At 31.9% G+C, this 18416-nt stretch overlaps 1 protein-coding gene across 8 annotated transcripts in view; it reads right to left on the reverse strand.

Moving 5' to 3' along the window:
• Window positions 1-2626: 2626 nt before the first annotated feature.
• Window positions 2627-18416, reverse strand: part of LOC143249823 (inositol hexakisphosphate and diphosphoinositol-pentakisphosphate kinase-like) — a 51932-nt gene continuing 36142 nt past the window's right edge. For all 8 annotated transcript variants that reach the window (XM_076500373.1, XM_076500371.1, XM_076500374.1 and 5 more), the window contains 4 exons: window positions 14502-14644; window positions 7824-7938; window positions 5096-5203; window positions 2627-2855 (listed from right to left, as the gene is read on the reverse strand). In XM_076500373.1, coding sequence (XP_076356488.1) covers window positions 2721-2855; window positions 5096-5203; window positions 7824-7938; window positions 14502-14644 — 501 coding nt within the window. In that variant the 3' untranslated portion in view covers window positions 2627-2720. The remainder of the gene's footprint in view (window positions 2856-5095; window positions 5204-7823; window positions 7939-14501; window positions 14645-18416) is intronic.

Genomic DNA, 18416 nt, shown 5'->3' on the forward strand with positions numbered 1-18416 from the left:
CTCCTATCACGGACATTGTTAAAAATGGCAGATGCATTACACAGGCTAAATGGCATGAAACAGAATCAAAACAACCCTTCCAGTACTGAAAGAAGTTTTAGTTCTACTTTCATCACCCAGAAGTAATTAATAAGCAACTTCCAATACACAAAGCATTCATCGGTAAGAGGTAAAAAAAAGACAGTTGCATTATTAACATCACCAACCAAAAGTCCAAACAGAACACTGGTATCCCTTTATGCTTTGTGAAATACAAAAAGCCTCTCAGAACCATGTAATGGTTAGCTCAGTAGATCTTTGATGAACATTTCATCGTGATCACAAGAATACATGCTCAGAAAAGTCTCTCATGTAATTTTCTCAAATCATCCCTGTAAATGACTGAGTTCCTGTGAGGTCTTCAAAGTTGGAACTTGGCTCTATGGATAGCTCTTATCACAATTCCAAAACTGTAATAAAACTTTTACAACTGTGTTCTAATTGCCCAATTGCTCATCTTCCAAGTGCTTTAATGTACTATGTCCAATGTCAGACACTACACTATCTAAATCCACCAATTCTAAGCAATAACTTAATTCAAAAATTTGAGAAAATGTCAAAATCTTTCCTAGCCACCTGCTTGAAAACTGACATGATCTCCTGTTTCACACCACTTCTATACTTAACTGGTGAAGCCATCAGATTCCCACAATCAGCTTTTCTACTGCTGTGCCATTGAAAGGTTGGATATCTGTGGGGGAGGATCTTGTCTCATTCAAAATGTTTAGAGATGTACACATCTTTCTGAATATGGTTCTTTGGCAAAGTTTTGTGCAAAATGATGCAATGTACATCAGTATCATAAAGAAACACAATGCATGTGAACTTCAAGCACTAGATAAGGTTTTGAGGGATTATCAGTGCCATGCTAGTCTAGAAGGCTTCAGTCTTACTGTTAAGATTCACTGGATCACAAGACACCATCAGCTCTGCCTGATGGCATCAATTCATAATTCCTCTGAAGTGAAAAATAAATTGAAGATACTCAAGAAAAAAAAAATCCCAGTGAAAAAAATTTAAATCTTTATTTGTCAATAAATGTCATCACAAGTATGACAAACTGATCAGTCTCTATCTCACAGATGGTCTATATTGGATAGTAGGGTGAAAAAGAGCTTTCCAAAGACACCTACACAGAACAAGAACCACAAACACTGTTATATTTTACTTTTAAATTACAGAAATGGTCCAAGTGTAGTATCACTTCATGTAAAGCTTTATAGGCCACTGAATATTTCAAATAACATACAACAGGAAGAACCCTTCCAGCTCATACCAATTTGTACAAGTATCTGTGTTTCTCCTTGAAATGCTGTTGGCCCCAAAGAATGGACACAATAATACATGTTTCTAGCCACTGCCATATGCAAACCTTTACTTAAATAAGAGAATCAGCAGAGGTTAATGACTTTTGACATCTTGTTAACAAGAATGCCAGAACTAAATGCAGAACACATGCATAAAAACATAAACATGGAAAGAATACACCTGGCTAAAAATATATTGCTGTTACAGAACAATGAAATTAGTAGCTATTTCAGCTACAAGACAAGGAATAATATTAAACATTGTAACTCATAGACTGGCTATACCAGTAGCTAGGGTAGTTACAAATATATCCATATAGAAAATGGACATCAAGCAATATAATATATTGCACTTTTCAAATTACAAAGCAGTCCAGTGTAATATCTCAAAATCCAAGGATACATGTTATCGACTATTCCAAGTAAAATATACAAAGGAAAAACCTTCAAATTTATACCAATTTGTACAAGTTCGATTCCATCCATAAATTTCCAAAACAATAATTTTATGAAGGTTTCTTGAACTTAGCACACAAAGCTACTTGTATGCTATCCGTGCTAGCTATCCCTAATTTTTAATTGGCAAACTACACATAAGGCAGATAATCAACACCACTCACCTCCAACTCTTGTAATACCCTTTTCCAATGAGCAACAGGATTTATTATCATATAATAATAATATGCAAGTGTAAGCATGCTTAATAACAGGTTTAATCCCATGACCAGCAGATCGCAAGTATCCTAACTACTAGGTCCCATGTTTTTATGACTCTCAAAAGATTCATTGAAAATGTACAGAAAAATATGACTTTTAAAAATATAAGTTTGCTACAAGCAAGTTTTTAAAGTTCAAGATCTAAGAGTATATCAGCCTTAAAACAATTATTTTAATCATAATGGCAAGATCATGCACAACATCACCACATCTCAATTCTTAAAAAAATACATGAAGCAATGATTGAACATGAAACTTCAAGCATATTGACTGCAGTTCTCTATACTCACTACCACTGTTCATTCTGCAGTACTATTAAAGCCAGACTTCACAAAGGAAATAGCAAGATACAATAATAATAAAGAAAGATAAAAGCATGCCATGCAGCAACAAGCAAAGAACATGAATGTATTACTATTATACAGAAACTTTATGGAACAATAACAAATTTCAAAGGTGCAGCTATGTGTTGTCAATTTTGAATACATCTTCCTTGTTCAACCACAATAAATCAGTTAACTTATATCAGTACTAACAGGATATACAAGAAAAAAAAAAATTAATTTATGTATTCCAAAATGTTTATTAGAAAAAATAAAATAAACTTTTGGTAAATAGGTACAATGAAACCAGTCTAAGACTAATAGCCAAGTCAATTCATAAAACACTAACAGGACCATTCCGCGACTGGGGACGAAAGCCTGGTCCAGGTGGAAGGTTTTTCTGTACGCAGCATACTACACCTGGACTGAAATGTAGCTCCACATGAAATCTTTCTTCTGAAGAGGGATCCTGGGAGAGAAAAACATTGGTCATGATATATTTTTTCTATTTTGATGCATTCACATGTACAGAAGTATTACAGTTCCCCAAGTCCACTATCTAGTTTAAATTAATGTAACAAAAGTAATGCACCATGTGAGAAAATACATTTGGAACGTTAAAGGTAAACATGATATTCTCTGAACACCAGACATAGGAAGTCTGTTGATGTATCACAGACAATTCTTATCAGTCTTCTAAAATTAACTACAAGCAGGACATCTTATACAGTGTCTTAACTTGAGAACTTTTCATATCAACTTACTATTTTTGTGCATATGTACATATTTCATATTAAGCAATTTACAACATTAACAAAAATTGTGAGCAAGTTTATGTGGTCTGTGTTACAATAAAAACCTACATCACACATCTAAACAGCTTGTATTTCATAATATTGCTGATTCCCAAGCTAATGAATTATACAGATAAAGTTAGCAGAGCTAAAAGTATGAAAACTAATGACAAATACACAATTAAGGTTAGATTTGAATAATTTTTCAATTGATTATTAACTAAACAAACACAAAACAATAAATTTTAGGTCAGTTTAACTTACAAAGCATCAGAAAACTAACTGTTCCTAAATTACAAAGTTTCTAATAACAAAACTAAAATAGAAAATATATTAACACTAAATTCAACTGTCAATTTAATTTTTCAACAGTAATAATTATTTCTTACATTCTATAAAAATTATATTACCTTTAGTTCACAGGGCTTGAAGTCTGAGTAACTTCCAAATTATATTAAATTATTTTAGATAAGAAAAGATATGCTCTGAAATTATACAATGATATGTAAAACACCACGAAAAATCTTTTTATTCCTAAATTATTCCAATGCAATCATCTGAATAAAAAAAGAACTTCACAAAAAATTAAACACCTCACTGGAAGGAGCGACAACAAATTATTAGTAAGTATTATTTCTATAGTTTCAAAAAATATTTTTCACTATGCTGAGATATGCATAAAACTACCTTATTAAAAATTATTTTAAAAACATGTAAGAAAGAAAAATATTCTTGAATGTGAAATAATAGCTGGTAGCAAGAAAATACACTGAAATCATCTACATAAGTAAAATTTGTTCAGCAAAGCCCACCAAATTTAAAACAAATGAAATTAAAAAAGTTGATTCAAGGCTAAATAAAATCACAAATAAACACAAACAAAACTAAAAACTAAAGTTGCCAAATTAAACTTCTCAAAACAACAACAACAAAAAACTATAAAAATCAGAATTCTTTTGAGTTTATGAAGACTTAAGTCTTGTACTAAATTTTAATACAATTATGTGGAAAAGTTCAATGAAGCTTTGGAAATTCTGAAGAGAATAATTATGTACCTCACCATATATGTACAGTTTTTTGTTTGTTCTGACAATCTGAAAATAAAATATATTTAACTTTAGCAAAATACTGATTGCTCTTTATATGTAATCAATGCTTTGTATCATTCTTTTCAAAAAACTAAGTGGGGTATGATTGTTCACAAAAACTAAAACTTAAACATGTTGAAGTACAGTTTTTATAGATACAAATGTCACTGTACAATCATCTATCGATAAATTCTGAAGAACTGTTATTCCAGTTTCAAGTAGATTTAGCAATTGCAATTCATGGCAAATCTAAACACCAGTGATCCAACGAATACAACAGTTAAAACATTTACATTTTAAAAATTAAAAGAATAATGTTACTCCCCATAAACTTAAGTACACATATGTATATATACACACACACACATACACATATATATTTAATATAGCATTCACATTTGATACCAGGTGATTTAGCATGACAGTTCTTTATTAGTATGTAAATCTGAAATTTTATAAAAAGACTGAAAAAACTGAAATCATAATTCAAACATCCTTAGACCTTATAAACACTTGATAACAGTAAGAGAAAATACTTTACTGAGCTAAGATATTGAACAGTGAAAGAGTGATGAATCAACATTCCAATTACAAAGTATATTAATTCTTTTACCACAAAAATCACACATTTAAACACTATGAGATTCTTTGATAATAAATTAAGTTTCTGATTTTTTGTTCTGGTTATTACAGTACCTTGCAATTAGAAAACAGGGCTATTATAACATTTCCTGCTAATTCAATGAATTTTTTTTTCATACTGTAATTTCCAAGCTCGTGTTTCCCATTATAATAACTAAATAATTTTAATTAAATAAGCAATTTACCTTTGTAGGGTCTTCATAAAGCATTATTACCACTTGTGTTATGTAGTTCAGTTCTGAAACAGCACTCACATATTCCATTGCCCTATGCCATTGTTCATCCTTTTCATCCTGAAATCGCCATACAAAAATTGGATAAAATACAAAATTAGCTCTTGATGCATAACAGTCAAATATTTCATATACAAATATCATCAACCATGTTATAAATAGATATTTTGTACATGGTGTATAGTTGTGTTTTTTTACCTTTGGCATACTACTGATGCATGGAAGTATGCATGCCACAGACATTATACACAGTAACACTCAATTTTCATTAAATTTATTATTATTTTTTGTCAATTTTTAACCTAAGTTTTAGTTTCTTGATTTGAATGCAAATATTCAAATGAATTCTTAATCTTTACTACTCTGTGTCACAAAGCGTCTGTCAATTTGATTTGTTCATTTTAGACTTTTCATTAAGGCTAGAAGTGATGTCTTGATTTTAAGCATAGTTTCTATTTATCATCATATATATTTCAACAAAAGTACTAAGACATAAAAGCAGAAACTTATTAGGTTAGATAACAAAACTGAATTGAAAAATAAATTAAATTTCTCCTGATATTTGATATCCTTTCTCCAGGAAACCACTAACATATCGCAGAGTGATTGTAGCTTGATTATAAGACGTTATACTGTAATATATTGGTTTTTTACAAACTATTAAGAGGGTCTATAGCACACTGCAGAACTAAAAGAAAGCAGATACAAAACAGCTGTTTCAACTTGCACTCATCTAAAACCAAATAAAATTATTTTCAATTTTGTATCTTTTGATTTCACTGAAATAAGAAGCTACTGATATATATTTATGAGATTTTAAAAGTTATGCACATGAAAAGTGAAAACTTTAAGATAAAAAAGTATTTTAATCTTAACATGAAAACCACCTTTCACTTAAGACTGATTCAGTGACAGCTTTGTAAATTCACAGGTAAACCTTTAGTAATAATACTTTTTTTATACATAAATCAAAATTTCTAATAGACTTGTAAAAGTTTTCCAAATTTTTAAGAATACAATTTTGTACATAATTTCCAACCTGAAAACAAGTAGTACAACAAGAATTTTTTTTTAGTCTTGTCAAACTCTTCTAACAATCAAGAAACAGAGAGTGTGATGGAGAAATGCTAGTCAAGACCGATGGATATAAGTAAACAAGTCACTCGCTAATTTCAGTAGTAACTCATAAACAAGCAGAAATATACAAATAAAATATCAACAATTTTCTTTTTTAAGGAATCTCTGTGAATGTAACTCGTGTACAGTACCAGTTTCTTAATTACATCTATACCTGATACAGTGGAGCGCCGTTAAACCACGGTATTTGGGGGGGTCAACCTGCTTAACTGCGGCTTAAACCTTTGTGACTGAAAAGCCGAAGTCGCCAACATCTCCGCCGAGGAGCCTCATCCGAGCCATTGCATGATCATAAAATCGGATTATCGAATTAAAAATAATACTTTAATTATTAATCACTTTTTTCACGGATTTATCGCGGATTAACTTTTATGTATGGAGAGGTGTGATTCGGTAACAATGGCAGCCTCCATAAAGCTAACATAGAGAGCAAATAAGGTAGATTAAGGGTCGATTTCTATTGTAATATATTTTATTTATTTCCCAAATTAAAGCAAATCCTTTTTAAATATCCCCTTGAAGTTATAAAGCCAGGATTAAATTCGTAAGCCTCGTTTTTACACGTTCTTAAATTAGCAGTGAGCTGCGATAATCCTCGCTCACAAGACTTGCTACAGTGGCTTGAGCAATTTCATGGTTTACTGGTCCGCAGCTTAATAACAACAATTATCTAGAAATAGACCTATGTTATATCACTATCCCAATGTTTCAGGTCACACAGAACTCACTGGCAATCCGCAGTTTTCGTACTCAGTTACAATGTTAGGCTTATAATTTATTTGAAATAATTTGCACCACCCCAAAAAGCTTTTAGCTCTGATTCAAAAGTAGTTTGGATTTTTTTCCACATATAACCAAACTATTTACTGTTTTATTAACTTCTGACAATTTAAATTTTCTTGAACATACGGAAGCTATACTATATTAAACTTCTGAGAGGATTTCTTACATGGAGGGAGTCGCACATTTTGTCCAACAGTAAGAGCTCTGCATTCTTACCACCTAAAACTAACTTTTTATTTTTTTATTATTATCAAGAAATATGAGATGTCAAGCAGATTTGGGGAACTATGCCCATATGAGCCTAAACTTATAACAGTGCTTCATGTGTCATTTTTGTTCTGTTTAGAGCTGGACAGTTAATTAGACTAATTCATTACTTCTGAGCATCAATTAATGTAAAATAATTGGTTACCTAATTCTAAAATGAAACCAATTAATATAATAAAAATAATCATATCAGGCTATTTTGTACTCTGTCCACCATGAGTAACAAAACCACGTTTCTAGTATTGTAAATCTTCAGACATACCGATTTGCTTCTGCAGGGCTTGTTTTTATGCACAAGTAAATCTAACCAGATAATATATTGGATAAAACAATGAAGAATACTAAGTTTTTTTAAAACCTGCCATTTTTTTTCTTTTAAATAGAAGTTTATAAATGTACTTTACTTTTATTAACATATCTTTATGTCAAATTCTCTAATTTGTTTTTAAATAAAAAAATCCTTTTTTTAACACGTAGCAGCTGATCCACTTACATCCAACAGTCCCCCATAACGCAGCACAGTCAGTAACGAATGAATATGACTTTCACTCGTGAAATAGAGACGTGTTCTCACATGCCGCCCTGGTGATGATACACCATGAGAATACCTGTAATATTGGTAGAATGTTAGTGGTCATTAATAAGCTTTTAAAAAAATATCTATGCCTGAAACCATGCCCTTGGTCATCCTAGTAACCTGTGACAACACACTTAACATACTAAGACTTTCTAAAAGTCTTGACTCACTTGTACAATTTTGGTAAACTGTGGCACTTAGAACTAGCCCTTCTGAAAGGGTTAAACTACAGGACTTCTGGCATGTAATTTTCGTATTTCACGTTTTAAAAAACAACAGGGACAAGAAGTTTTAGCTTCTTAAAGAAATGGACCTTTTTAATGTTGAAGCATATGAGGATGTGTATCCAGCAGAGAAAAACAGGTTATTCAATGAGTAGCTACCAGTCACATACTGGAGATGATGAAAGTTAAGCAGCTTTTCACCAGATTTAATCTAAAAATACAGCAGTCCTTCGAATGTAAAACAGAAAATGCCCTTGGAAACATTAACAAAAATTGAGATAACTCTAGTTTACAGAAGTAACATAACACAAGGACCATGTTTTTAAGTTTCTTTCAATGCACATAGTTAAATGGGAGACAAAAAATTGCAAAGTTGAATGAGTCATATCTGAATAATTGGATATTTGTCATAACACTGAGAAGATATGTCTACATAAGTGAATAGAAAATAATAGTTCAAGCACTTTAATATAGTCTTTACTGGTGATATAAAATTTAACCTTATTTTTGTTTATTCAAAACCGTATTAAAAAATGTGCTAAAAATAAATTTAATTCCATTCAGCTTTCTACCAAAATGTTGTATTTTATATATACTCTTCAACAAAAGAAATGCAAAAGGGTTATTTTTTTTATTTTAAAGAGAAATATATGTAATAATGTTACAAGCTCAGAGTATGTGATGTGACACGTGTTAAGGCACTGATTGTCAGACCAAATTGACAATAAAAGTTGTGCACTTTGAAAACAGAGGAAAACATCGGATTTTTCGCCAAAACGCATTCGTGTCCAATAAATTTGTTTGAGAGATCTGCATGTTCTGCAAGTGCAACATGTGCAAAATCCTATAAAGTGACGGGTTCTCGGTTTCCATAGCTCAGTGTTAAGCCACCAACACGCAATACAATTACGCCAAGACTGACTGAAGCACAACGCAACAACACCATTGGTCGCTTGGAAGCAGGCGAATCTCGATCGGATGTTGCCAGAGCTGTGAATGTCCACCAAAGCACCATCACAAGGCTATGGAATCATCACCAACAACATGGATCAACTCCTGACTGTCCACGATCTGCCAGACCTCGTGTGACCACGCCCGCACAAGATCGCAACATCCGGTTATGTCACCTTCGGGATAGGACCACCACTGCGACGTCTACTGCCTCAACCATACCAGGGCTGCATAGGATTTCCAATCAGACTGTACGCAACCGTCTACGAGATTCTTAGGCCCCATTTGCAACCCATCATGGTGAACGTCAACGACGTTTTTCAACATGACAACGGCCGTCCTCACACAGCCCGACTCACCACTGTCTTCTTGAGACATCACAAGATCAACATTCTTCCCTGGCCCTCCAGATCACCAGATTTAAACCCCATCGGACATCTTTGGGACGAGTTGGACCGATGTCTGAGACGACGACAACCTCAACCGCAGACTCTACCTCAGCTTGCAGCAGCTTTGCAAGCTGAGTGGACAGCCATTCCACAGGATGTGATTCGTCATCTCATCGCTTCCATGGGCAGGAGATGCCAAGCAGTTATTGATGCTCACGGGGGGCATACTCGTTATTGATGTTGAGTGATGTTAAACTTCAACTAGTGAGCGTGGACTTCGCCTTTCCAGACTTTGGATGTTCAGCAGTGAATGTCCAAAGTTTCATACATGTCATACAAAACTACCTGGAATAAACTTAACAACTTGTCTCAAATTTTGCCTTTCTTTTTTTGAAGAGTATATAATACAAAAGGTTTTGGAGTTAACTCGAGTTTAGAGAAAATTTAAAACTTTTGTGTTTCTTACTTTTAAGCGTGAGAACTGTTAAAACAATTGTTGCAACATGTTTAATTAATTTAAGCAAACATCCAACAAGTTTGGTAGTGAAACAGTTCCAATAACAATAGTTTATCTATAATTCCACTATTCTGCATAAGTATCTGTGTGTAAAATTGGGGGAAGGGGTTCCATGTAAATCAGCCCTCTCACACAATGACCACCAATTTAGATGTAATTAACTGCAACTATTCTGCAATGAATACTCTCAAGTGAGTTTTCTTATAGCAAAGCCACATCGGGATATCTGCTGAATCGAACCCATGATTTTAGTGTCATAAATCCGTAGACTTACCACTGTAATAATGGGGGCAAATGCTCTCAATCAGTTTTTGACAGGTGTCTGGTGCAAATTACCTCCACTGTTGTTCAAAACATTAAGTTTTTGATGACCAGAAGACTAGTCTAACCTTTTTAATGAGACCTCTAGATTAAGGATTTCCAAACTGAGGTCCTCAGGAAGATGATGGAAAGTAGGGCATAGCAAACATACAATACTGTTTAAGTACTCAGTAACTACACATCTATCTGGCAAGGGGCTTCAATCAGGATGCAGAATGTTCTAGGAAGATTTGTGTTGAGATCATTTGGCAACTCTTGCAATAAATGATTTTATGGATATTCTATAGAGTAAGGACTTAGGCTAACAATTCCAAGTAGTTTACATTATTACTCTTAGCTCAGGCATTAATAACACAACATCTAACAGTGAGTATTATCAAGCTGGAACATAACATTGTAATGAAACTCTCATTCCCACAAAATCCCTTAGCCTGTTCCTTTAAATTACCTTAATAAAAAACAAGGCATTTGGAAGTTCAGAAACTACAGCTAGGTTCCAGAATCAAATACAGAGAATGCAGCTGTGACATAACATCCCCATAGCAACCTTTCATAGATAACCCAACACAATCACAGTTTAACTGTTAAGCTGCCCGTTTCTCCACCAAATATTGGGCCATCACTTCAAAAATGTGTAAAGCAGTTGTTATCATTCCAGATAATTTGTGACCTAATATTAAAACTCAATGCTTACTGGCTTTACATCAGGTATGATAGTTCCCATAATTCTTTGGAGAGCGATGTACAGTTTGCATATTCTAGCCCTTTTACAAAAAGTACACTGCATGGACCTCACAGATGATGCCTGCTCATGGTTAATTTTTGATACTTTTTTCATTTCATATAAAACAGAAAATGATGTCAAACACTGACAGAAATTTGGGTTGACTTGAACATTTTCAGATGTTGCCTTTCAAATCCCCAATACCTATAAACAGTCTTGTATACACCTCTGACAAGTACTGGCTTGAAATGTTATTATTAAATAAAATAATAATTTCTCTTTTAAATATGTAATTCAAGAAAACAATAGAAGGAATACTGTTTTTGTGGTGAGTGTTACAAATAGTATACTTCGAGTGGTCAAGTACTGTAGCTACTAAATATTATATTTACAAAATGTTTTAGAATTGTTGTATTATTTTATATTACTAATCCACTTCTTAGTATTTGTTTTTACATTCACAGAATCTACTCAAAGTGCATGTTGGAAAATTCGTAAGTTTAGGGGGAAAAAGACGTGTTTAAAAGGAAGTACATTAATGTGCAAAAGTAAGGGACCACGTTAATGAACAGTGACTAAATACATATAAACTTGAAATTCAGCAACTGCTTAATATATTTATTTTCTCTACAATGCTTAGAACCATTTTTAACATATTTAGTTTTGTATGTCCACCTCACCATGCATTTGAATTTATCTTCCATACTGTGAAAGTATGTCTTGATAAGATCATGTGGTACCTTAGCATACAGAGCAACTTTTACTCTATCATTCACACTATGAGAGCATTTCTGGAGAAAATCCTGAGGCATGTTCTTCCAGAATACCTACAGCAGCTTCCAGAGTTCATTCAGATTAGATGCAGTAATTTTGAGAATCTTCTTTATGCTTGGGCATGCAAAATTCAGTTCTACCATTCAATATCTATAAGTGGTCTCATTATTTAATCTTAGGATTGTGTTTTGTCACTCATACACATTCATAAAAACAAATTTTATCATTTTACAAGAATCTATGTATGAGCTGACCTGGTTCCTTCTAAATCCTGGGCCAGCTGGCAGATTATCTGTCAGTGCACTCTTAGTAGCATAATCTTGAGATATTTGTCATAACGTGCAATTATATTTCTTGTTCATCCTAAGCGAGTTCTAACTTTTGCTAATCGTGTTCCAGTATGGTATTCCTGTGTTCTTGAAACTAGTCAAAACTCTCTTTTTGACACTGCCTTTCTTTCAACAATGTTATGATAAAAATAATGTTTTAGCCACATCATAGTGGCTCACAGAACAACTCTGTTGTTGCTTTCAAATACAAACTTTTAGCTTGTAGCTCTATCACATCTTGACCAATATGAGATCTAATTGGTTTTGTATCTCAGGATGACTGCTATGGATATTAACACTTTTACCAAAATAAAGCAGAGAACAATGTTTAGACTTTCTTAAGTCATATTCAGGTTAACAAAGCTTAATTACAATTTTGGATTCAGGAAGCCTGGTGTTTTCATTTGATGTATTTGTTCATGCCCAAGGTTTATAGGTTAATTTACTCTAATCCTGCCTAAAAGAACTTTAACTTGAAGAAGGCTGGTAAAGACCCTGATAAGTAATAAAATTGAATTGGGTATATCACAACCCATGCTAGTGCACAAAAATGTAGCTAACAAAGAATGAAAAAAAGTCTCAGATTAATATACTCTAATTCTACCTAAAAGAATTTGAAGTGCCATGGATATTAAGAATTCCCTTTTGTTTATTACGTTTTTTTGCTGCTGACGTTGACTTGACTATGCTGGTATAAAAAATTTAAATATAGTACAAAAGTGGTCGTGTGACTTAGCCAAGAAATATCAATTCTTATTATAAATGTTTAAAATTAAACTGTATGAAATTTGAAGTGACTTTTACCCAGACTGACAAGGTCAATCTGTATGTATAAACATGCACAACTCACGTTTCAAATGTTTGTTCATTAACTGTTCAGCAAAAAAAACAGTACCAGAATACTGCAGTTCATTTATGAGTGTTAACATGTACTTACAGTAAACACAAATTCTCTCAAAAATTATTTTACACCTAATTTTGGTTACAAATTAACACAAATATTATAAAGTAGCAGGATGGTCCTGAACATTTCATACTATGATATATAAGAAAACAATTAGTATTATTTCTAAAATGAAACTAATATGTAATAATATTTGCTTTCAAGCTATTCAAGAAATAACAAAAGGAACATGTAATTTAAGACAAGTCTAGAGAGGCACAAAAGGCATGTGTAATTTAGGATAAGTGTATAGACATGCAAAAGGCATGTGTAATTTAGGATAAGTGTATAGACATGCAAAAGGAATGTGCAATTCATGATAAGTCTACAGACATGCAAAATGAATGTGCAATTCATGATAAGTCTACAGACATGCAAAAGGAATGTGTAATTTAGGGTAAGCCTACAGAGGCACAAAAGGAATGTGTGATTTAGAATAAGTCTAATAGAGACACAAAAAGAATGTGTGATTTAGAATAAGTCTAATAGAGACACAAAAAGAATGTGTGATTTAGAATAAGTCTAATAGAGACACAAAAAGAATGTGTGATTTAGAATAAGTCTAATAGAGACACAAAAAGAATGTGTGATTTAGGATAAGTCTAATAGAGACACAAAAGGAACGTGTGATTTAGGATAAGTCTATAGAGACACAAAAGGAACGTGTGATTTAGGATAAGTCTATGGAGACACAAAAGGAACGTGTGATTTAGGATAAGTCTATGGAGACACAAAAGGAACGTGTGATTTAGGATAAGTCTATAGAGACACAAAAGGAATGTGTGATTTAGGATAAGTCTATAGAGACACAAAAGGAATGTGTGATTTAGGATAAGTCTATAGAGACACAAAAGGAATGTGTGATTTAGGATAAGTCTATAGAGACACAAAAGGAATGTGTGATTTAGGATAAGTCTATAGAGACACAAAAGGAATGTGTGATTTAGGATAAGTCTATAGAGACACAAAAGGAATGTGTGATTTAGGATAAGTCTATAGAGACACAAAAGGAATGTGTGATTTAGGATAAGTCTATAGAGACACAAAAGGAATGTGTGATTTAGGATAAGTCTATAGAGACACAAAAGGAATGTGTGATTTAGGATAAGTCTATAGAGACACAAAAGGAATGTGTGATTTAGGATAAGTCTATAGAGACACAAAAGGAATGTGTGATTTAGGATAAGTCTATAGAGACACAAAAGGAATGTGTGATTTAGGATAAGTCTATAGAGACACAAAAGGAATGTGTGATTTAGGATAAGTCTATAGAGACACAAAAGGAATGTGTGATTTAGGATAAGTCTATAGAGACACAAAAGGAATGTGTGATTTAGGATAAGTCTATAGAGACACAAAAGGAATGTGTGATTTAGGATACATCTATTGAGAAGAATGTAATTGAGAAACAAAAAACTTTACTGTGGATTTAGTCGATTCACACTCTCCGTCTCATCACCCGAAGGGTCAATATTCCGATGCAAGTCTGCACGGATCTTCTTCAGCAAAGGAGTACAGATTCCTAATCCCACTGTAAGTTTTTCTTTTTTTGTTATACCGTACTCCTAAAGTAAAAATGCTAAGTCAGTAGACAACAGATGAAAATTTTAACAGTATTAACTATCTGTAATTTAAACAATTGAAATGTTGTCAGCATTTCTACAGAAATCAACAAAAATACATATATAGCATTTCTATACGTTATAAGAATATGATTTTCAGGAGAGAATAACAGTGTTATTACTTACTCTTAGTATTCCAAAGTCACTTACTGTTGAGCCTTACCATTTTTCTACAGTATACTTAGCGGTTTTAGATAGTCAAGTTCCGAATAAACAAATGATAAAATCAGTGCCATTTTTAACATTTAGAATACCATTGAGTTCTTTATGATTGATTAATTTTAACAAATGTTAGAAGTGTCGTCATCAGTTGCCAGATTCCTGAAGTAGGTTTATATATAATGATAATAATATTGGTTTAATGGTGTTCATACAACCAACTTTTGGACACATCTATAGATACTGATGACTTGGAGGTTCCTTTAAAAATTGCATCTTCCCCATTCCTAAGGACATTATAACTTGCACAGGAAAGCATTTTTACTGGAAATTCTACATAAGAGTTAGAAATGTTTGTTAAGCTACACACATTAAGAAAAACAAATAAAATATAAAGAGCCAGCAGAAATGTGTAGACTGCATGCACAAAGCTGGAACTTTATGTTTGAATATATTCAGTTTCTGGTTCACTTTGTGTAAACGGTAGTATTAATACTATTGTCAAATAAGACATCAACCAAAAAGACATCACAATTAAAAAATGTAAAAGAATCCTGGGAATTTCTGAAAGAAAATACTGAATCTCAGATTATTACTGAAGACATTACTTATTACAGAATTATCTCAAAGTCTTCCACTAGGTAGAACAAACAATTCTATCTGTACAAGGTTTTAGCATTTTGAAAATATTACATGAGCTACATATAATTTTTCTTTGCTTTTCATACATTTACAACTTAACCATAAGGAGCATATATACCAGAGATTAACTCTCTACTTTAACAGGCACTTGCAGTTAAACCATGAAAGCAATAACACAGAATTTAGAAACACATCGTGGTGAATTTCAATACTAATGAACTTGCTACCCTCTAAATACTATAGTAATTGAAGTAAGAAAATAGGAAGCAGGTGATTGTACACTTTTAGGCCTGTTTTATTGTATCCAAAATTTTATTTTTCTCAATTTACTAAACCTAGTACAAGATTCACATACAGTACAAGCAAAAATATCAAATATATGCTATAATTTTTTAAAACTAATTATTTTATCTCCAAGCAGTAAAAAGTTGGAGAAAGTTCTGTTTTTCCCTTTTTTTTTTAACTAAAAAAATCTGTGAGATTTGTCAGGCATTCCAAAAATTGGAAGAATATATGATATTCCAAGAGAGTCCCAGCAGACATGGGAGGGCTGGAAAGTCCTGCTAACACAAACACACAGATATTAGTGCTTACTTGCTTCTAATATTCAAATAGAACAACTATTAACACATACCTACAATTCTTTTGATGACCTGAGTGTTGTGTCAGTGTCAATAAATACTATGTATTGAAAGAAATAAAACAATCTATCACATTCGTGATGACAAGAAACCCACTTGAAGTAAAATATATTTTCAAAATGGAAATAAAGTTCTGTTCTTTATTTCAAGTAAAGTTTTAATACTCATGCCAGCTGTCTTAAGAATACAATCTATAATACTTGTAATGCCTCCTTGCTTCTATGCAGAAAAATAAAACTGTAAATAAATTACCAGGTTCTAACTAGTTGGGAACTATTACTAAACAAAGTATGTCCAATTTTCAAGGACAACATTACTAAATTACTTTCCTGAAGCATATAAAGATAAACAATGTTATAATTCATAATTATTTATTTTGAAACGTAACACCTCTCCATTACAACAATTTTCAAATATGGTGGTTTAAAAGCACATCACATGTTGCTCACTAGAAATATGGCAATTTAAACATTCTTTTGAATTATGCTGTGAAATTAACTAGATAATCATTATCCAATATTTTAATATTATTTCCAAACATAAACTACATTCTTATATTAAATTTTATATGTAGAAATGCAATGTTACACTTGAAATGATATTTCATCTTACTAGTTTGTAAAGGTTAAATAAAACTTAAGCTGTTTCTGATAAAGTGGCTAATTAATATATGGATTCAAAAATTACAAAACAAAACAATTTTAATTTAGCTGCTTTGTACATTGTCATTAAAATTAATCTGGTATTTCCTTAACCCTACTGAAAAGGGTCTTCCTGTGATCATGAGTCAAAGGCCATGTCATTGCATTTGTAGACTCAAATTCAAATGTTTACTGAACTACTATTTTATGATTGTATGTTAATAAGTTTGGTATTACACTTCAGATTGCAATCCAAATTTTAGTATCATACATTGGTAAATTTCTTTTGTAAAAGTAAATATTAAAGACAAAATCCTAAATACTGATTTTTGTATGTTATGTGGTACACTAAATTAGATGTTTGTGATGCCCAAGTATAAAGCATGTAATTTTTTAGGAATTAAATACTTAAATTACTGATATTGACAAGCCAAAACATAAAAACATTCTATCTTTTCTATTTTCTGAGTTATTAATATAATTATAGAGTCAATCAAGTTGGTCAACCCATCTTTTTCGTTTTTGAGAATACTTTCTTACGTATAACTACTTCACCCAATGATGGGGGAATAACCTATCAAGTGCCCAAAATGCCCCCTAGTAGGTTTCTCAACCTCTGTGAATTATTTTGTGAAAAACTTTTCTTTTTATGCTAGATTCCAAATGGCAAAGAAAGACATTAGTAAACTAAAAATAAATCATATATTTTAGACCGAAGTACAGCTAAGTTACTGAGCCTGATAAATTACACAGACATTTTTGTGCTATTGATACATTGTCATTTCAAACTATGTATACATATAAAACTAAAAAAAAATAAAAATTGTTTTACATTCTCCACATGCAAAATTTGATGATGGCTGGAAACTTATGGCAAGTAGGAGAAGAGTACAAAGTCTTTATCTAGAAGAGCTAATTGTTTTTCTTTATACTTTTTTATTTAAAAATAATTGAAATTTAAGAACTTTTACAAAATTTGTAAGAATGCATATACTCATATAATATTATAATTGAAGTGTGATTCTGCATAATACTGGTCCACTAGAACACAGTCAAGACAGGTCACTTTATAAACACCAATTTTATATTCTTGGATACAGCAACATGAGTGCATATGCACTGCATTATTGCAACATTTGTATTGTTAATTAGAAATAGCTGAAAGCTCAAAAAATAAAGACAATAAATGTATATAGATGTATATTATTATTATTATAAGATTTAAACTAGTTAGACTAAACATAATGTCTTTTTGTGTTATAATCTGTTGTCATTCTAGAATGAAAAAAGCATAATTTATATTTATTTCTTTATTTTTTTTTATGATGGTTCCAAGATCAACCACCATACTGACCAAACCCTGAACAGAAATACAGTAGCAAAAATAGCAAGATATTTGATAATTATCTGGAGGTTATATAGATTTTGCATTTCATATCTGAATATTTTCTTATGTTTAGAAGTACTTTTAATCTTAAAATCAAAATTACTTTACATGTTGGACATTCATCATTCAAAAAAAAATACATGAACAAATCTTTACTTATAAAAATCTGATATTTTGTTAACAAAGCCTTACAAATAATCAGTGATGTCGAGAAACCCACTTGTTGAGAAGTTTATATACAAAAA

The sequence above is a fragment of the Tachypleus tridentatus genome, chromosome 4 (genome assembly GCF_004210375.1).
Source record: "Tachypleus tridentatus isolate NWPU-2018 chromosome 4, ASM421037v1, whole genome shotgun sequence".
Taxonomy (NCBI): Eukaryota; Metazoa; Arthropoda; class Merostomata; order Xiphosura; family Limulidae; genus Tachypleus; species Tachypleus tridentatus.